Genomic DNA, 21182 nt, shown 5'->3' on the forward strand with positions numbered 1-21182 from the left:
ACAGAGAAATTTTCGCGGGTGATGACGTGCTTCCTGTAACACATGTGAAACACATCAAGAAGGGGAACACTTCCTCCTTCTTCTACATTGCACCCGTAAACTTTGCCGAGGTAAGTAAATTCGTTGACGTAGCAGGGTAATAAATTATTTACTTAACATTGCTAATAATCGTTAAAAAATATCATATACCAACTGTGTACATCCATTAGGTTTAAAAAACCAAACAATTTTGTTCCTTTTTTTCATAAAATTAAGAATAAGTAGAACTCATAAGGTTAGCTTACCATGCGGTCCTACGAAATTTCTATGATACGCTGATATCCATTGTTAAATATAGTATTTATATTTAAATCTATTTAAAAATTATTATTGATTTCACATTATATGAATAGATAATAAAATAATAGAAGTAACATGATGATACAATAAAGCGTCTGATAAGCCGAGAACCACACAGAAGCTAGAAATAGCGGAACCCATCTGTGTGCGGTTTAAAAGATTATACGTTGCATGTATGCAGTCTGATTTTAACTTACACGATGAATTTTGTAACAATTACAATATAAATTCAGTACTAATAAATATTCTCCTCTTTTCAGTCCTTAAATTGTTTAACTATCCCTACACACATTTCAAGATGGGTAGGGAGGACAAGGCATCTTGGAAATCTAATTATTTCACAAAACTTGTAGTAAGTAGTTTAGATGTTTATAATATTTAAATATACATCTATACGACCATATTGTTCTCACATAAATAACTATATTTTTAGCAACTTTTGGATGACTATCCTAAATGCTTCATCGTGGGTGCAGACAATGTTGGCTCGAAACAAATGCAACAGATACGTATGTCCCTTCGTGGAAATGCAGTGGTACTGATGGGAAAGAATACAATGATGAGAAAAGCAATTCGCGGTCATATTGAACGTAATGCCGCGCTTGAAAAGCTACTACCGCATATTCGTGGAAATGTTGGATTTGTTTTTACTCGTGGAGATCTAATCGAAGTGAGAGACAAACTTTTGGAAAACAAAGTCCGAGCACCGGCTAGAGCAGGTGCTATCGCACCGCTGAGCGTAATAATTCCCGCTCAAAATACCGGGCTTGGTCCTGAAAAAACTGCCTTCTTCCAAGCTTTAAGCATTCCCACTAAAATTTCCAAGGGTACTATTGAAATTATTGTAAGTATATTATTCAATTAACTAATTATGTTTCCACGTGTGTAAACTAGTGATGTGTCAGATTCCCGACTATTCGAGACGGTTCGGAAAACATCGGGCGGGCTCGGGCGGGTGTTTGATACATACGTGTAGTCGGGTAGCCGGATTGTTTCGGGTCAGGTCGGATAAAGTCGGGCAGATTCGTACGAGCTCCCGCTGACCGCGGCCTAATTCTTATGTACTTGTTAATACTTGCAATAAACATGTGCAATTTTGGAATAAGATAATTTTTATATGGAAAAATAATACTTGTAACGAATTTATTTAAAATTAATTTCATTCCATATCACATGTATGTTCATGTTATACAAAATAGATTTTGAACATGCTTATTGCAAGTATTAACAAGTATATGAAAGAATCTGCCCGACTTTATCCGACCTGACCCGAAATAGGGCCACCCGACTGAATGCATGTATCGGACACCCGCCCGAGCCCGTAATATCGGGTACCCGCACATCCCTAGTATTAACTATATTATCCTTATATTATTCTACATTATCCTTATTCTATTTCAGAACGATGTGCACATTTTAAAACCAGGTGACAAAGTAGGTGCATCCGAAGCCACTCTCCTGAATATGTTAAACATATCTCCATTTTCATATGGTTTAATTGTCGAACAAGTATACGATTCTGGTACTATTTTCGCACCCGAAATCTTGGACATCAAACCAGAAGATCTTCGCGAGAAGTTCATGGCTGGAGTGGCAAATTTGGCTGCAGTTTGCTTGACTATTGGCTATCCTACAATAGCCAGCGCTCCGCACAGTATTGCTAATGGATTCAAAAATCTGTTGGCCATTGCTGCTGTTACCGACATCGAATTCCCAGAAGCTGCTACAATCAAGGAATACATCAAAGTATGTCCTTTTCAGTATAATTTTAACACATAATAAGGCCAGAATTAGAAATAGTGGAACCTATTGGCCCTTCAGGATTTTTGTAGAAAAACGGATGAATCGCTTCCCGAAGTAATAATTTACATTTAACAATAATGTTTTTTGTAGGATCCAAGCAAATTTACCGCTGCTGTTTCTGCTACCGCACCAGCCGCGGCTGCCGCAGAAGCACCAGCTGCAGAAAAGAAGGAAGAAAAGAAAGAAGAATCTGAATCAGAAGATGAGGATATGGGATTCGGTCTGTTTGATTAAAATACATATGTACATACATGTATATGTTCAAAATAACTTGATTGAAGTTATAAGTTTAATATTTTGATAAACCGGATCTTGGAAATACAAACAATTATGAAATACTATTTGTAATATTCACTGCTGTACATATAATTCCATCTATTTCCTATCATCTATTTGATCTTTATTTTTATCATTAAAATTGATTACTAACATTGTAAGTATATTAAATTAGTTAATCAGACTGTATGAATCACGTAATTGCTAGATAGTAGTATACATGATAAATCGTTAAAATGATATTTTTATTTCTTATCAGTAATCGTTTTCTTGATTACACAAGTGAGTTATCTGGAATAAGAAAAATGTTAACGTAAGGCATGTTGCATAAAAAAAAGGTGGGTGTAACTAGAGGTTTTATCAAGCAAGAAGATGACTTAACAATATCTTAAACTGATGTTTATCTCCAAGTGTTTGCAGCCGCAACATTGTGGTAGGAGAGTATGATTACCTTGTATTTATATACCATTGAAAGTGACGGGATAGTTCGTAGAAGAGTGTGTAGTTAGTCTATAAAAGCATCGGTAGTGCTGTACTTAATTCGGTCGTAAGATTTTCGTGATTTCTTGAGCGTCAATAATATCGTGCCTCGGTATAATTCGGCAGAAATCGGGTTAAGTCGATTTTGCGCGAAATTCTATTCTAATCGTTGAATTTTAAAAAAACTCCCATATTAACTAACCTCAACAAATATGGGTTTACTGTCCGAGGGAAGTCCTTTAAGCTGGGAAGAAACGAAAAATCTTGCTGACCATGTGCGAAAACACGGAGTCATTCAATTTATTAATCTATATAAAAGGCTTAGAGATAGACAGGGTGATGTACTCAAATGGGGTGACGAGGTAAGGTCCATTTTTCGATCTTTGTAACTCAAATTTTATTTGCAATATCATTACGTGGTAAGATCAAAATATTAAATAACTTTTTTAATTCTCGGATCCTCAGACACTTTTTTTTAATGAAAAATGTAATAAGTACAACGTTATTTGTTATTAATGCAAGATTCAATTTTGAATAGACAAAACAGATAAATGTTGTAAATCATGATTTGTGAACTATTATAAGGCTGACCTTGAATTTTCTCCAATTACAGCTTAATGTTTCTAAATACATGAGTTGACACTTTTGGATTTAACTAAGTAAATATCATAGATAAGTTAATGAATTTATTCAATGTATATCATCAAATTTTATTACTGTCTTTATTATTTTCATATTAATAAGTAGAATCAAACTATTTTAATACTTTTTTCATATTATCTTATTTGGCTTAAAACAGGTGGAATATATGCTTGTTAAATTTGATGATGAAGCAAAAACTGCTAAGCTTAGTTTAAGAGCCGTGGAAATATTAAAAACTTTAAATGAAAAGGAACATAACGATCCAGAGTAAGTTATCGTGGTTACAAATGTTGATAAATTTGTATTTTATTATAATATCAGAATTTTGTAGTAACATTAAATCATTATGGAGACCTGAATACGGTGCTTACATGCTAGAAGGAACGCCAGGAAAACCATATGGCGGTCTGTTAGTTCATTTTAATGTCGTTGAAGCAAATATGAAGTACCGGAGACAAGAAGCTTCAAAATTACTTCGACCTAATGAAGTTTTAATGTCCTTAACTAATTTTCCAAGGTCTATGAAATACCTACTCATGATATAGTACAGTATACGTGTTACATAACAAAAATATCATCGCTTTATCTGTTTTGTTACAGAACAGGGGCACCTGATTTCACCGATCCTCCTACAAAACCAACACCAGATTCTGGAGCATCGAAAAGCTTATTTTTCCCAGATGAAGTTATATATCCGGGTCATCCAAGATTTAAAACATTAACAAGAAATATTAGGAAACGTCGTGGAGAGAAAGTTGCTATAAACATTCCTAGTATGTATTCTCCAACGTAGAATGATTCCATATTTGAAGCAAAACAATGCTGTCGTAGTTAACATTATACATATTTGCTTACAGTTTATAAAGATAAAAATGTTCCCGCTCCGTTTAAAGAGGATTTTGGTCGAACAGTTAAAGACGAATCTAGTTATGCAGCAAAAGAAGATCATGTTTACATGGATGCTATGGGTTTTGGAATGGGCTGTTGCTGTTTACAGCTTACTTTTCAAGCTTGTAACATTGAAGAAGCAAGAACATTATACGACCAATTAACGCCTTTATGCCCGATAATGGTTAGTAACGCGCGAAATAATTATTATCCCCTTTTCTTAAACTCTGAAGACATGGAGTTAGCATATTCTTTCGCGCATACGTTACAGAACATTTGTTTAACATTCGACAGTTGGCTCTAACCGCCGCCAGCCCGTTCTATCGAGGGTATGTGAGTGACGTTGATTGTCGGTGGAATGTGATATCTTGTTCCGTTGACTGCAGAACGCAAGAAGAACGTGGTTTAAAACCCTTAAAGGAAAACAAATTCAGAATAAGTAAATCTAGATACGATTCCATCGATTCGTATCTCAGTGAACAAGGAGAAAAGTACAACGATGTTCCTTTAACATACGATGATGAAATATACAAACAGCTAATGGACAATGGAATTGATAAATTACTCGCGCAACACATAGCTCATTTATTTATCAGAGATACTGTGTCCCTTTTTTCTGAAAAGGTGTACCAAAATGATTCAGAAGATACCGATCACTTTGAAGTAAATATCCTCGTTATTATTAACCCTTTCGCTGCCACGCAAATTTTTGAACTTGTACCAGTGGGCCACAAATGTTATATTAAAAATTTTATAATGGCAAAGAACTGCGAAATATGTATATTAAAATAACCGGTGACCACCATAGCCCAAATGAAAAGACAAGCGCCGGTCTCATGGGACCACCGTGGCAGCGAAAGGGTTAATTGATGTAATTTTACACGAATTATTATATAAACGTAAACTGTAACATTTCAGAACATCCAATCAACTAATTGGCAAACGATGAGATTTAAACCACCACCGCCAAATTCTTCTATAGGGTGGCGCGTTGAATTTCGTCCCTGCGAAGTTCAAATTACGGACTTTGAAAATGCAGCGATAGTTTGTTTCGTCGTCCTTCTTACCAGAGTAATTTTAAGCTATAAATTAAATCTTCTAATACCAATTAGTAAGGTCGATAAAAATATGGCTCGGGCTCAAAAACGAAATGCGGTTATAGCAGAGAAATTTTGGTTCCGCCGAGATATTACGTCGGATGTAAAACAGCAAGACGATGGTCAAGCGGAATATACAGAATTTACCATTAACGAAATTATTAACGGCAAGGTATTATTTATATCTCTTTTATCGATGTCCGTTACCTGATATATGAATTACAAAATATTGTTCAATTTTAGGATGGTGTTTTTCCCGGTTTAATACCGTTAGTAAATTCGTATTTAGCTAGTATGGATGTGGACGCTGACACTCACTGCACTGTACAAGCATATATGAAATTGATACAAAAAAGAGCTTCTGGAGAATTATTGACAACTGCAGCATGGTTAAGGAAAGAAGTTTTTTCACATCCGGAATATAAGTGAGTACTTTTTTAATCTACAGTGAGAGGCAAAAGTAAGTAGACACTGTTAAAAATAGAATACCTTGAGGTTTTTTGAGAAGCTACAAAAATTAATTCACTAAATTATGTATTTTCATTGTTTTAAAAAATTATAATTTGTTGAAATCGTAAAAAAAAATAGTGAATGGTAATTTTTAAACTTTTTTTATGTGAGTCTATAATGAAAATTTAAAATATGTCTTTCGTAGATTCAGATAAGTTATGTGAATGCTGAAAATTTCATCGAGATCGGTCAACGCATTTAAAAGTTATAAGTAATTAAAATTTCCAAAAATCACGACTTTTCATCTAAAAACGTATTCTTAGATTCTACATATTTTGAACTATAGATTCTATGTATATTGAACACTATTTTGAACAGTGTCTACTTACTTTTGTCTCTCACTTTATATGTGTAAATTGTAAGGTCTACTACATTACTCCTATAATATTATATCACATTGATATAGAAATGACTCTGTCGTAACGGAACGTATCAATTACGATTTACTGAAAAAGGTGCAAAAAATTGTATCAAATGAAATATCATGTCCAGAATTGCTAGGGACGTGTATATCATCTAGAACCAATGAAACTATACCAGCAGCAGTCGCAAAAGCGGAAAACCTCCCTATATAGATAATAAACGGCAATACGCTTAAATAGATCGCAAATAATTTAGATAAGATTTTAATTTATTTTAGTACATTTCAAATGTTATTGTACATATTTACCACTTAAAGTAAAATGTGTTTGCACTTAATGATTTAATAATTTTATAAATAGTTACATTCCATAAAATAGTTTTATTTTTAATGTATTAAATTGTGAAGGATTTGTACTTTGTACATCATGTACTTTGTACTTGGATCCTAAAGAAATGTATGAAAATAAAACAACTTGAGAAGTTGAACAAAGGATTTAAATAGCTTAAAAAGAAGTTTAATTTTGGTAAAATTTATTTCCTGTTGTTATATTATATCCATTGTTTTATTTCTTTTTATTTTATGGATACTATTATTGCTTTTTATATTACAATACTGTACTATTTGTAACATAGATTATAATCTTTTTCTTCAAAAGGTACACATTTTTGTATATTGTCATTATAAATGGCTCTTAAAATATAGATGTTGAAGATATTAACATTTGTATTAAAAAAAAAAATAAGAATTAAAATATGTATATTTATAAATTCATATTTATTCCCTATACTTATTTCTACTTTCCTAAACTTGTCCTATATGAAATGTAGCTATTCCATAGTAGAGCTACTGACTGTACTATTAAAACTTGATATTGTAAAGGTATGAAGTAAAAGTTAATTAGTTGTACTGTAGGCCAGAGCTGAAAACAAATTTTAGGTTTAAAAAATGTTGTTATTAAACCTTTTACATTTTATCATAAACGTTAGTCTGTTACCTTGTAATTATTCTTCAAAATATCAAGGTATTGGTCTCGTAATTTCATTTTCAAACTTTCTAAATCATTTTGTTGTAAAATACCAATTACTGTTAATAAAACTCCAATGAATATAGGAGCAAATATTAATTGATCACAACAGACTTTTTTTAATGCTACAACTCCTCCTTTTGAACCAATGTATTTATCTAATATTCCATACCAAGTTCGTGTTACAGGTCCCTGTCATACAATTTCAGTAAAATTTTACATACGAATTATGTATTATAATAAATTTTTATAAAAGTATTTCTTTCATTGTAATATTAATTAGCTGGTTCATGAATAATTGTAATGTTAGTAGGTGTAAATATTATTTAAATTTTAAAAATATTATAATATCATGCATACTAGAAAAAATTCTTCTTTCAAATTATTTTATACTTACAGCAATAAAAAAGCCTATACCCCCAAATTGAGCGGTTCGTATAAAATCTAAGTCTTTCAGTTTTTTCTGTTCAACTAAATTCTGTGCAATTTGATCTCCCAGTGCCATCAACGTACCTATTTATTTAATAATACACAAACAATTATCAACGTAAGTTATAACAATAGAAAAAAGGAAATGTTTCGTATGTTAATTACCAGCTTGTGTAGCCTGAGTGATCAGAGGGTATTTTGTTACTAATTTTCGGTACATTTTAAGAACATTCCACGTGCTCGTAGAAATCGTCATTATTATTACTAACTAATTTATAAATTATCGTAATTTTCAACGTTACGTATTAAAATTACATTTATTATCTACCTCTAACGCAAAAAACTGATGACATAAACAGATGAGTATTGAAATCGGCAAAATTTAGAACCGTTCACTGAACCTACACGTGATATCTACGTCTTTGGTAGATCACGTTGAAAAGTATTTGACATATACACAAAATAACCATACTTCACAATACGAAGCACGTGGATTGTTCATTCATTCGTGTGTGAACAGCTGGTACAGATAAGATAGATCTTTTAGACAACGACGTCGGTATTTCAGATCGCGAGACACGATTAGTCATAAGATTATCTGTCTATCTTATACCTAATCTGTGGTTTGCAGACAGGGCCGACCCTGAGATTTTGGAGATCTGTAGACCCCTTCACATATATGACATAAAAAAAGTACCTGAAATAAAATTTATAAAATTAATCTTAAAGCTTGTATAACTAATTTAGATTTGCATTTACATCGATTAATATTCAAGTAAACATTTATTTTCTTGCATTCTTTGATGCAAAATCGTCTTATGGGGCCTTTGTGGGCTCTAAACGGCCGCCTAGTCTGCCTTGGCCCAGGGCCGGCCCTGTTTGCAGAAAATTGTTGACTTTTGTTAGCACTGTTCAGAACTGTTGGCCATACTGACAAACTGATAGTTTGATTAGGGAAATGGTTGTAAAGCAAAGATGGCAGTGAAAGGTCGTACACGAATTTTTCTCCTATTAATTTTCGGTATTTTCCTGTTAAATTCGTGTAACGGAGCTGCGACAGACATTGAATTAGACGCAAAAGCACAGTTATTACATAGACTTGATAGTTTAAATCTTTTGTTATATACATTTTTACTGATATTAACTGTTTTGACAATATGGACATTTAAGCATCGTCGACTTAGGTTCCTCCATGAAACTGGTTTAGCTGTCATTTATGGTAAGTCGTCTGCTACAAATTACCGTTTATGTGATTTAATCATTAAATTATAGCTTATTATGCAAGTTTTTATTTTAATCTTGATGTATAGCTATAAAAAGCTTTTTGACATTTCGTTATTGTAATCATAGATATATCTATATACATGTATTAAATATATTGCTATTTAAAACTGTGTATTTTGTTATATAAAAATATAATGTAATATCTTTTTTCAGAAAGAGTATTTAACATAAATTAAAAATATATGTCCGATTTTAACTAATTTTACTGTAGTAATCTTGTTAACATCTATGTTAAACAATTATTTCTTTGTTTATAAAAATATGTTGTAAAATGTAATTCTAAGAAATGTATTGGTGTCTTATTTATTCTAATAAATTTGATTTGAATTCTTATATAAACATGTGTGCAGGAAAATTCATAGAAAATAATATATGATGAAATGTTCATAAATATTAATGTAATTTTAAATGTCAAATAAATAAACAGTATTTGCATACTTGTTAATTTTGGGTATATTATAAAAGAAGCTTTTTTTTGTAAATGAAAGTGTATCGTGTTAACTTTTTAATGGATCTTTAAATAGTTTGATATTGTTTATTATAAATACTTATATATGTATATATGGACATTCTCTAGGTTTAATTATAGGAGCTATAATTCGTTATGGCTTTACAACAAGTAGTACCATTCTCCACATGCCTGTTGTACCAGACAACAGTAGTAAATACAATCAATCAGTTCCTCCAGATACGTTATGGTTACGTTTTCCAGAAGATAAAGGAGGTGGCGTTATTAAGAATAAAACATTTGCTTATTCATTCAGAGGAGAAATTTATAAGCAGGATAATGAAATTGATTTGAAGGTATAATATTTTAATAAAATGATTTAAAAGAATATTTTGTATCATTCAAATTATTAGCTGTTTTAAAATGTAATTAAATTTTATAGGCTACTTTTGATCCCGAGATATTTTTTAATATCATTTTACCACCAATAATTTTTCATGCTGGCTATAGTTTAAAACGTGTAAGTAATATTATTATTTTACTTATATTTTGTTTTATTTAGAAACAATGTACAGATTAATTAACTTTGTAATTTTCTTTTGTTTCAGAAATACTTCTTTAGAAACTTAGGAGCAATTCTTATGTATGCTTTAATCGGAACATCTATATCAGCATTTGTTATTGGGTATATTTTTTTTCTTATAGCAAACATGAATGACTAAGTAGTCATGTATTTTCTTATCATAATAACAAGTATATTTACATCTTTTAGAGCTTTTGTATTGAGCATTTCTTCTGATAATTATGTGTCCATAGGTCATTTAGATTGAGTATATCTGTTGTTTTTTTTTTTTTTTTTTCATAGACTGTAGATATAAGAAACAATTCATTGCAAGACAATGGGATATTTTTTTGATTATGTATTTTTCTCAGATGTATATCTTTTCTTTCTTTTTACAGAGCTTTGATGTATGCCTTTGTACAATTAATACCGCATCTTTCTGCTTCATTTACATTTTTGGATACTTTATATTTTGGTGCATTAATATCTCCTACGGATCCACTGACAATAATTTCGATTTTTAATGATTTACACGTAGACGTGAACTTATATGCTTTAGTATTTGGAGAAAGTGTGTTAAATGATGCAGTTGCAATTGTACTTAGTGGGTATGTACATAAAAATACAAAAATATTTTTCACAATCACTTTTATTTAAACACTCGTTTAAATGCTACTATACATTTCCTTTTCAGTGCTATACAGAATTATGGCGAACGTTATCAATCAGGTTCAGGTGGTTTTGAAACTGTAGCATTTTTCCAAGCATTTGGCGATTTTGTTGGAATATTTAGTTTATCCTTATTTATCGGTGCTACAATGGGATGTATCACCGCATTATTAACTAAATTCACTAGGGTCAGAGATTTTCCTCTTCTAGAATCAGCATTATTTGTTTTAATGTCTTACAGTACATTCTTAATTGCTGAAGCATCCGATCTGACAGGTGAATATACGTTAAACGAAAATACTATTTCCATCGTAATGTATAATATTCTTTTTAATGACTAATATTGTAAATAATTATTTGCATACAGGTGTAGTTGCTGTCTTGTTTTGTGGAATTTGTCAAGCACATTATACGTACAATAACTTAAGTCCAGATTCTCGTCAACGAACGAAACAGCTGTTCGAACTTTTGAACTTTTTAGCTGAAAATTTTATATTCAGTTATATTGGCGTTTCAATGTTTACTTTCCCAAAGCATCATTTTGATCCAGGATTCATTTTTGCTGGATTTGTATCCTTAATTCATGGTACTCTAGTCTTTTAACCATTGATATACAGTCCTTAACGATTTTATTATAGCTCTGTGCGTTATTGGGTCGCGCAGCTAATGTATATCCGTTATCTTTTATATTAAATTTGGCGCGAAAACCGAAGATATCGTTAAATTATCAGCACATGTTATTTTTCGCTGGCTTACGAGGAGCTATGAGTTTCGCTTTGGCTATCAGAAATACTGTGTCCGATGCACGACAAGCTATGTTAACAACGACAAGTTTAATTGTTATTTTAACAGTTATCTTTCAAGGTGGAGCAACGACACAGTTTTTAAGTTGGTTTAACATACCGTAAGTTCAATTCGATCTCGTTCTAAATGTTTCTGTAAATTTCGTTCTTTAAATCAATTGTTTCATTGCAGAGTTGGCGTTGACGAGGAAATAGAAGGATTATCGCATAATGGAATGCGTAGTGTAAGTATCTATAATTGTATTTGACATTATCGTAATGTAGAATTATTAGCACCAATTGTACAAAAGTAATATGAAATTGTATTTGCACTAACACATTATGTGTGCTAGATTGAGATTTTACGAGTTGTTAGTATGAAAGCAACTAAAGTCATGTTTAGTAACAGCTTTAAAAAAAAAAAACATGTAAATAATCATAAAAATGTAGTCTAGTTTGTTTATTGCTAATATTTATTTCAAAAGAATGCAATTTTTATATGTATGTTTGAATTCTTTTTAAGGCTACATACTGCTCACAAATTTAAGTAGAATTATTTAAATAGAATACAATAAATGCAAGAACTAACAGAACACTATTGAAATACTTATTAAATATTAAAAAATAAGTGCGCTGCTGATATTTATTTATTTTGTATATACACATATTTTTTTACAGCGCCTCAAAAGTTGTCAAAAGCAAAGTTTTAATAAGATTTTCTTCTAAAAATATGTATGTCTATAAATTTAAATTCTAATACCAGAAAGCATCTCTGTATATTCAAACTTTTAATTAGAAGTTTGCAATATCGATAAATAATATCGAAATTGTTTCCCGAAACGTTAGTTGTAGTTGTTATATAGTGTATAAAATTATTTAATGTATGTTAAGTGATGTAAATCATAGAAGCTAATGCTATTTTTTTAGAACAATTTAAAAGTGAAGATGTTACGCATGACTGCTTTGATTCAAATTATTCTGATATTGCTACACGTTCTAGTCTTGATATCGAAATATCATTCTCTGAACTACTGTAATGTGCACTTTTATCGTGTATTATAATTGAAAAGTTTTGTAACTTCTCCGCTTCACAATCTGTGCAAGAGCATTACACTCATAAATGTTACTTCTTCTAGTTACACTTAAGTAATATTGGGTTATTCACGCACAAAAGTTACTAAAATAATAAATAGCTTGCACTGAAATTTAACTGTCTGAAAATTCCAGCATGTCTAATTACATTGTAATGAAGTTGGGAAAAATGCTTTGTTAATCTTAAACAATTGCTCTTTAATAATTGATTTCACAAAAAAATACAAAATTGGAATTTAACGTACTAATGTTAATAGTCTGGTGGCGAAGGTGGCTTTGGAGATCTGGACATGCATAGGGAAAGAAGTCCTCCGGTATGTTGTCATATTAATTCAAGAATTGAATTATACTATTTATGTGGTGATAAACAGTTCATCTATTCATATATATATATATATTTTATGCACAAATATATATATATATATACATACAAATTTCTATGTTTATTACATTAGGATTAATTTAGTCCTATAGTGTTTTTTTAGCACATGTTCAATTCTTTCTTGTACAACTATACAGTGTACAAATAATTAGTTGTGAATACTGTAAGCAGTATCATATGAGTTGCTTTCTGTCATTAGTACAGATACATAGTATAATGATATTTAAAATAGAGGTGTTAAAAATCATCTTATTAAAATGTTTGCAATGACCACTAATTGTTGCATTATGTCAATTAAACATTAAATTTAAAGTAATATATAAAGTATTATTTATTTTTAAAGGGTTAAAAAGCGCTACTTAATTACTTTTAATCACTTGTTTAATTACTAAATTCAACATTATAAAAATTGAAACAATAATACTGTTAATAATTTTGTGGATGCTTCTATTTAATAATTGCAAATTAAAAATCCGGTTTTGATTTAACTATACATGTATGTTTAAAGTGTATTATTTATAAATTAATGTTGCTAAAATGATTGGCTTTATATTTAAAATTTTGATTTTATTTTCTTTGAACACGTGGTCAATCAGCTAATTGCATGCGCTTAAACATTTCTTTTTGTATCATTTTTGTTATCCATTCTGTATGTTAATGATTCGTAGTGTATAAATGTTTATATACACTTATATATATACATTTATATTCATTAACAAAACATACACAAACATAATTAACAAGATACACAAATATAATGATAAACAACCAAGCATGTATCTTAATACTTAATAATATTGTTAAATTTGTTGTACAAATTACTTAGTAATTTTAAGAAATTAATCAGAATGTAACTTTTTAAATATTTACAATACACATGTTTCCATACTTAAATAAATTTGAAAAGAAACGTCATAATCATACAGGATGGATAACTAAAATATCCTTCACATTTCACAGTATAATTCTATGCAGGATGGATCAGTACCAGGCGGTGGAATAAAACCTAATGAAAAAGCATTACTTGCCAGAATCTGGGGTGATTTTGATACTCGCTACATGAAACCATTTTTGACCCACTCCAGGCCTACATTGTTGGAAACATTACCAGTTTGTTGTGGTCCTTTAGCTAGGATTCTTACAACGACACAGCAAATGACACAGGTATAAAAACATCATTTTTCAAAGGAGAATATATTTTAATTTATTGCATAAAATTATATTCTATACTAAGTTTGTTTTTCTGTCTCAGGATGAAGCAGTTAGAAAAGCAGATTCAGATTCAGATTTTTGTCTCGAAGATCGTGAACTAGAGCGACGAAGGACTAGTGTTCAACCGGTGAGTTTTCATCAACCTAATCTCAATTACACTATTAATCCGTGCTATCAACCTAACAGCACAGACGCCACTAATCCTGATGAACCTTACGTAATTCTTAATTTACACAGAAGGTAGAAGTAACGAATTTAAATTCATAACATTTAAATTAAACTTATATGAAAGTATTCCTTACATTGGTATGAATGAATTAATCATTTATACCTAATTTTTCTTGTAATTATATTTCAAACACTTTCCAAATTATCTCTTCGTTATAACATTTACACATAAACATTCTTAAAAAACATTTGTACAACATAGAATTTCCATTTTATATGAAAGTAATAGTTATAACATGTAACGTGTAACATGTTTTTACATAATATGTTGACCTTTCTATTAACATCTACCATTTCTATTAACATAATACCATTACGCAAATGTTACTTAACAGCTATCCTTTCCTAACTTAAATAATTGCTTATATTAAATTCTTTCATATGAAATGTATAAAATATGCATGAAAAACTTCTGTTTCTTCGCTGTAGAAATACAGTGATACACATCTAAATGATCAAATAACATATGTTTTATTTTCACTTTTAATATTATATTTATTTATGAAATATATTTATGTACAGTATCTGTACATTTTTAAATGTTTTAATTAGTATTCAAATATAGTTTTATTAATGTAGAAAGACTATATTGTATTACTGTGTATTATTGTCATATAGGTTTGACGGGTTATTAACAATGCTAACAGTGTTTCTGCATTGATAAAGATTCATTTAGTTATATAAAATATACTGAAGTGGAGACGCCATCGTATAGGCATGAATGTACATATAGTCTTCTTACTGAAAGTTATTTTACAGATGCAATAAATGTATGCAATTATTCTAGTCATTAATTACCTGTAATAAACATATGAAGAATTAATGAATTAGAATTTATTCAAAATCAATGTGTGTGTAATACTGGAGTTTGACACTACCTTATCCATGTAACATCAATTAAATATTGAAAGAATTATTTTATTTCTTATCTTTGCATATGATTTTTCTTCATTCGAAAATTATGTTTAATGCCTAGTGCTAGAACCTATTTTTAAATGCTAAAAGAGAAATATATATATATTTATTTGTTTTTACTTAATTTATACATGAAAAGCTTGTATTTTTGTCTGATCTCTTTTTTGTTAGCTATTTAAACAGTTTGTTTAGTCTCCATTTGATCGCGCTCTTACGATTTTTTTAGAGAAAAAGAAATGATGATGATGATGATGAAGACCTAAGAATCATTGGAATGGATGGATTTATTCCATTAAGAACATTGTAACGAGACAGAAGACGTTCAAAATAATATTTTGAGAAGATTATTTTTAAACGGTTTATAATAAATATTTGGGATAGAAGTGACAAAACTAATTATTTTGTATTTTTTAAAACTTTTTAATAGCACCTTTAATTGTGTTACTTTTTTTCTTTGCCATTAGTATCAAACAAGGTTTAATTTTGTATATTTATTTTAATATAAATGATCATGAACTGTTATGTTACTGTCGTGTTAGTTGTTTGTTTGTTTCTCTATTTTTTTTTTTAAATTCATTTAATGTTGTTGTTTTTGTTGTATTTGAAAATTGTTGTTAACCGCTATAATATAATACATTTCATTATAAATACAAATTTAAAAAGTTAAGAAATGTATTATATACACTTATTGTGAGGCTTTTTAAAATACTAATGCAAGTAAAAAACAAGATGTAGTACAAAATCTGACTAAAAGTTTGTACTAAACGTCTGCATAGAATTATTAAATTTTTTTAAACGTATTGTAATGAAACATTAAACATAATTTTCAGTATTCAGTCTCAAATCCTAGTTTTTTCCTTATTGTACTTCAGTGACAACAAATTATCAAAGATATTGAAAGTTTTATCACAGAAATATTACACTTTGTAATTTTCACTTCTTTTTTCTCCCAGTTATAGTTCATCTATGTATCGTTGTATTGATAAACGATTAGATTTACATCTGTCATTTAATATAATATTACTGCATGTAGCCTGAGTTAACAAAGTACTTGCTAGGCATTAATTTTCACATAAAAAATGCTGTTTAATAGGTGCTGCCTGCACATTACTTATGCTATTAGTAACAAATAATTCCTATATTTTCCTTATATCATTTACAAATATTTCTAATTATATAGCTTTACATGTTTATTTTTTCATTACAGTTAATCATTAATGTATACTTTACAGAATACTTAAAATAATTAAATGATTGCACTTATTTTTGATACTCTGTATTTAAATAAAAATAAGGTATTTATGTATTTTATAATTCTATGTAATTTGTATTTGAGTAACAATAGTACTATTAATATTTTCCTTCAAAGGGTATAGCCGGATAAGGGGGTCAAAAGTGCCTTTAGACCAAATTGATCAATGAACATATCAATTAATAGACCGTACAAAGAAAATCATTTGTGCCAAGCATGAAATCATTACCCTTACTTGAAGAGTACAGGGTGAAACGCAATTTACAGTTTAAGCTTTATTTCTTGTGATGTACTGTATGAACAATTTTGAAAAAAATCAGAGGTATTCAGAGAATTTTTCATTGCAAGATGGATTTTTAAAAAAATTCGGAAAGTTTAAAAATATTTTTTTTAAATAGAAATTATCAAATGACTACGTTTATATGTTTACAGTTTTAATAGCTTGTTACAATTATTAATATATAATTTTTTCAGACTTTTTATAGAGGTGTATCACATACAAAAAAATTATAAAGCTATATTTCCTAACTTTTCGTTCGCAGAGGAGAAACATATTCGGATAATTAATATTTTTATTTCATTAAATGGTCATCATATACAGGTTCAGAATAGTTTTACATGTATCAAATGATATAAAACTTGAAACGTTGCGAATTCGTATGGATACTGACTGTTGATTGTGGAATGATTTTGTGAATAATTATAATTCTGTATTATGTTCCGACCGTTCAACTGAACACAGGCGCGAGGATTTCAAAAGGGAGTTTATGACAGTTCTTCGACGAAAAGCTATTTTTAAGTCAAGATGTTTTCGTGGTCCAGGCAATGGTCTTTTACTTTTTTTGTACAATAGAGTCAGAATTTAATTTTCGGTTCGTCCTCAATAGTTTCATGTCATAAACTGAGTTTTTCCGAAGGGTTTGGCAATCGACAATCGTAACGGTACCCGAACCTTCGAGGATCAACATGGATGGAAAACTTCCGGCGTTGCCGAACTTTCGAAGTGCTCGCCCCACCCCCTCTAGACGAATATTTAGGCCGAATATTTGTTAATAAAGATCTAACATATAATATTTTTTAGGTCCAGATACAGAGAATTCGAAGATCTACTGAGAAACGTCAAAACTTACACACGGAATTTAACATACATATGTTAAGATTTGAATGTGAATTACGTTTGGTTATGAACTATCAAATTCCGTGTGTAAGTTTTGACTTTTCTCAGTAGACCTTCGAATTCTCTGTATCTGGACCTAAAAAATATTATATGTTAGATCTTTATTATCAAATATTCGGCCTGAATATTCGTCTAAAGGGGGTGGGGCGAACACAGTGCGTATGTACGCGAGCACCTCGAAAGTTCGGCAACGCCGGAAGTTTCCCATCCAGGTTGACCTTTGAAGGTTCGGGTACCGTTAGGAGTGTCAATTGCTAAATCCTTCGGAGAAACTCAGTTTATGACATGAACGGACTTATTGAGGACGAACCGAAAATTAAATTCTGACTCTATTGTACAAAAAAAGTAAAAGACCTGGACTACGAAAACATCTTGACTTAAAAATAGATTTTCGTCGAAGAACTGTCATAAAGTCTCTTTAGAAATCCTCCCGTCTGTATTGTATTTTTCATACAGTACAATAAAAGATATAAAACTTCAACTGTAAATTGCGTTTCGCCCTGTAACTACCCTTCAAGTAAGGCTAGCAGCTTCATGCTTGGCACAAATGATTTTCTTTGTACGATCTATTAATTGATATGTTTATTGATCAATTTAGTCTAAAGGCACTTTGATCTCCTTATCCGGCTATACCCTTTTGATATACCATGTAATTGTGCAATCAGCAAGTAATTTCTTCTGATAGTAATAAATGTTTTACAGATACATTCACATTCTGATGATAGATCTTTAATCTTGTACAGATTATTTTTTGTTGTAACATTATTTATGTTATATTTATTGTTACTTTGTAATTTGGTTTATGTTGCTTATTTGTATTTGGTTTCTTCACAGACGCATATAAGGAGCTCTCCAAACAGAATGCATTTGTAAAATCGATTATAATATATTTTAAGTTGTATACATTATTGAAGATCTGGCTACAATCATATTTTAATATTAAGTAATTATTTCTTTACCGTTTATCATATACCATTTAACATTAATGTCATGTTATACGAATCCTAAATCAGTATGTTTAATTTTTAAGAATTTTGTTATTAGACAAACATTTTATTTTCTAAAATGGTACAAAACATATGTGTATGCTTTTTAATACATTGTAATCATTACCTCAAGTAATATTCAGTGAAAAAATTATAACATTGCTATGCGTGAATGCGATATTTGTGTCAAATGTTACATATTACTGTTGTATTATAATTTCTATAAATGTTAATTATATTTTTTTGATGTTTGTTTTCTTTTGCAAATGTTGTTTAATATTTTGGACAAGAGACATAAAAAAATTGGATGTAAGTATCATTACACACACAAAAAACAAATAACGAGGAGAAGACAAAGGAAAACTTGAGTTTTATGATTCTTGTAACCATAATACATATTTGTAATAAATTGAAATTGTAATAATAACAACATTAGTCTATTCCGAGTTTACATTATACTATGTAGAAGAATAGGAACTATTGAAATGCTTCTTCTAACATGGTAATCTATTTATTTTAATGATAGTATTTCTATAACAAAAAGATATTTGTTTAATACTGTGTACGTTATATCCAATTTTGAACAATGTTTCAATCAGGAACTTTCACATATACAAAACTAATGTCCAAAAAAATAATATTTGGTATATCATGAAATAATGTATAAGAATCTGAAGGTGGATTCTTGATGTATTTAATACTTTGTGGGGCAGCTGGGAACTGTGATGGGAGAAGTTAGTCCGGGACCACTACCATTGCACACACGCGTCGCCTTGCCAGGTTTGGTCGGCAGACATTTATAAAGACTAATTGACATTGGTAAATAAACTTATTACTTTTTAAATGTGTAATATTCTATGTGCAACTGATAAATGTATTTATTTGAAAAGCTTACTGCCTGTGCAAACTATTATATCTAGTAGGTAATATTATCCATTAGAAATCAAATTTGAAAGGATATTTCTAATAATAAATTCTTTCATTTAATTCATTTATATAAATTGATTTTTAGATGTGTTTAATATTAAAATTAAAACAAATAAACATGTTATTTTTATTTTGTAGTCACTGTAGCTGCATTATTATCCCTTGATTGTGAATATAAAATTAAATAATTGCTAAAATTTGTAACTAATCAACATGTATGTACATGTATGTTTATTATTTAACAACATATATTACATTTATTGGTTGTACTCAATTTAATAACGTTCATTATACAAAAAACGCTTATTGGTAAATGTTAAATATAATTTTTAAGCATATAATTTATATATATATATATATACATATATAATTTACTACTCAATGAAGGTCCTGGTTTAGCATGAATAAAATATGGTAATCTGAAATCAAGCTACATTTGGTACACACTGTACATTCGAATATAATAATTTACAAGAACAGTAAAATCTAATAAAAGTAAAGTATCATCTTATTACATGTCCTCAGAAACATTATATTTGTACACAAGATGTACTTACTTGTACCATCATTGAAAACAATAAATTGGTGTCCTTGGTTTTTAATATATTTGGATGTATTTGTAACAGTTTGAAACAAAATCGTTAATACAATTGATCATAGAACTTAATTTGTTCAGCGAATTGATTTTGCTGGTGTATACAATCATATTTGCATTCAAGGTGCAGGACACTTTATGTACCATTTACAAATACATACGTTTTATACTATAATTTGTAATTATGTGTGGATTCTAAGAATCAAAGAAAAATAAATTACAATAAAAATTAAACTTATCAGGGCAAAATAATTTAATTGAAAAATTTAAATACGCCTCAATCAAGATTAGTGCCAAAGTTTACTTAGCTTAAAACATTACAAAAATGTAACATGAAAGTTACAATGTATGATATTGTTTGAAAGAAACATAAAAAATGCATATTATAAACTGTGTCAATATAAGAATTAAATAAAATGACTCATTAAATATTGTTTTTAATTTAAATTATAAGTATATTCAGATATGATTTATTACCAACAAGATTTAAAACATTTGATATATTTGTGTAAAACAAGAAAGTGATGGATAAAAACTACATGGATTTTTTACTTTAGATGTTGGCTGTGAACATTTAACAAAAGTATTTGAATATATAGTTTACATTTTAAGAATGGATCATACTACTTGAACTGTAATATCGCATAAAAAGCAAAATGTTAGCACATAGTAATTGAAAGTCAGTTTTATGTATTTATGAATTGAAAAGTATGTAATAATTATTATTGCAATGTACACATACATAGAATAATGATGTGATATTATGTACTACACTTTACTGTGTTTAATAAAATATTTGTAAAAATACATCCAAAACAT

The 21182-nt window shown here is 29.5% G+C and overlaps 4 protein-coding genes and 1 long non-coding RNA gene across 16 annotated transcripts; 3 read left to right on the top strand and 2 right to left on the bottom strand.

Annotated features, from left to right (window-relative positions):
* Positions 1-7: 7 nt before the first annotated feature.
* Positions 8-2480, top strand: LOC114874928 (60S acidic ribosomal protein P0). The gene is made up of 5 exons (XM_029184690.1): positions 8-110; positions 600-691; positions 773-1183; positions 1741-2085; positions 2233-2480. Exons 2-5 carry the CDS (start codon positions 638-640, stop codon positions 2374-2376), a joined length of 954 nt encoding a protein of 317 aa, XP_029040523.1. The 5' UTR covers positions 8-110; positions 600-637; the 3' UTR covers positions 2377-2480.
* Positions 2285-2878, bottom strand: LOC123987855. Its single transcript, XR_006829495.1, has 2 exons — positions 2801-2878; positions 2285-2709 (listed from the first exon to the last, which is right to left on the bottom strand). It is a non-coding gene; the product is annotated as an uncharacterized LOC123987855 (long non-coding RNA).
* On the top strand, positions 2742-7170 carry LOC114874926 (glutamate--cysteine ligase catalytic subunit). 4 transcript variants are annotated; one of them, XM_029184685.2, is made up of 9 exons: positions 2742-2851; positions 3698-3807; positions 3872-4057; positions 4141-4313; positions 4398-4612; positions 4723-5091; positions 5347-5697; positions 5769-5950; positions 6442-7170. In XM_029184685.2, the coding sequence occupies exons 2-9, from the start codon at positions 3707-3709 to the stop codon at positions 6608-6610; spliced, it is 1746 nt and encodes a 581-aa protein (XP_029040518.1). In that variant the 5' UTR covers positions 2742-2851; positions 3698-3706; the 3' UTR covers positions 6611-7170. The 4 variants fall into 4 exon arrangements, with proteins under 4 accessions (XP_029040518.1, XP_029040517.1, XP_029040519.1 ...); XM_029184684.2 differs by lacking the exon at positions 2742-2851 and adding an exon at positions 2911-3260; XM_029184686.2 differs by lacking the exon at positions 2742-2851 and adding an exon at positions 3285-3557.
* Positions 7171-7192: 22 nt separating this feature from the next.
* Positions 7193-8482, bottom strand: LOC114874929 (protein Mpv17). The gene is made up of 4 exons (XM_029184691.2): positions 8018-8482; positions 7821-7936; positions 7394-7615; positions 7193-7318 (listed from the first exon to the last, which is right to left on the bottom strand). Exons 1-4 carry the CDS (start codon positions 8106-8108, stop codon positions 7193-7195), a joined length of 555 nt encoding a protein of 184 aa, XP_029040524.1. The 5' UTR covers positions 8109-8482.
* A 299-nt stretch (positions 8483-8781) lies between these two features.
* On the top strand, positions 8782-21170 carry LOC114874917 (sodium/hydrogen exchanger 7). Of its 9 annotated transcripts, none has more exons than XM_029184656.2 (13): positions 8783-9071; positions 9714-9940; positions 10027-10104; positions 10193-10269; positions 10545-10754; positions 10841-11091; positions 11183-11385; positions 11454-11719; positions 11791-11842; positions 12947-13003; positions 14032-14235; positions 14324-14410; positions 19555-21170. In XM_029184656.2, exons 1-13 carry the CDS (start codon positions 8828-8830, stop codon positions 19642-19644), a joined length of 2046 nt encoding a protein of 681 aa, XP_029040489.1. In that variant the 5' UTR covers positions 8783-8827; the 3' UTR covers positions 19645-21170. The 9 variants fall into 9 exon arrangements, with proteins under 9 accessions (XP_029040487.1, XP_029040489.1, XP_029040497.1 ...); XM_029184664.2 differs by having other exon boundaries at positions 14047-14235; XM_029184660.2 differs by lacking the exon at positions 19555-21170 and adding an exon at positions 18690-19083.
* The last annotated feature ends 12 nt before the right edge of the window (positions 21171-21182 follow it).

Source organism: Osmia bicornis, chromosome 6 (genome assembly GCF_907164935.1).
Source record: "Osmia bicornis bicornis chromosome 6, iOsmBic2.1, whole genome shotgun sequence".
NCBI classification, from domain to species: domain Eukaryota; kingdom Metazoa; phylum Arthropoda; class Insecta; order Hymenoptera; family Megachilidae; genus Osmia; species Osmia bicornis.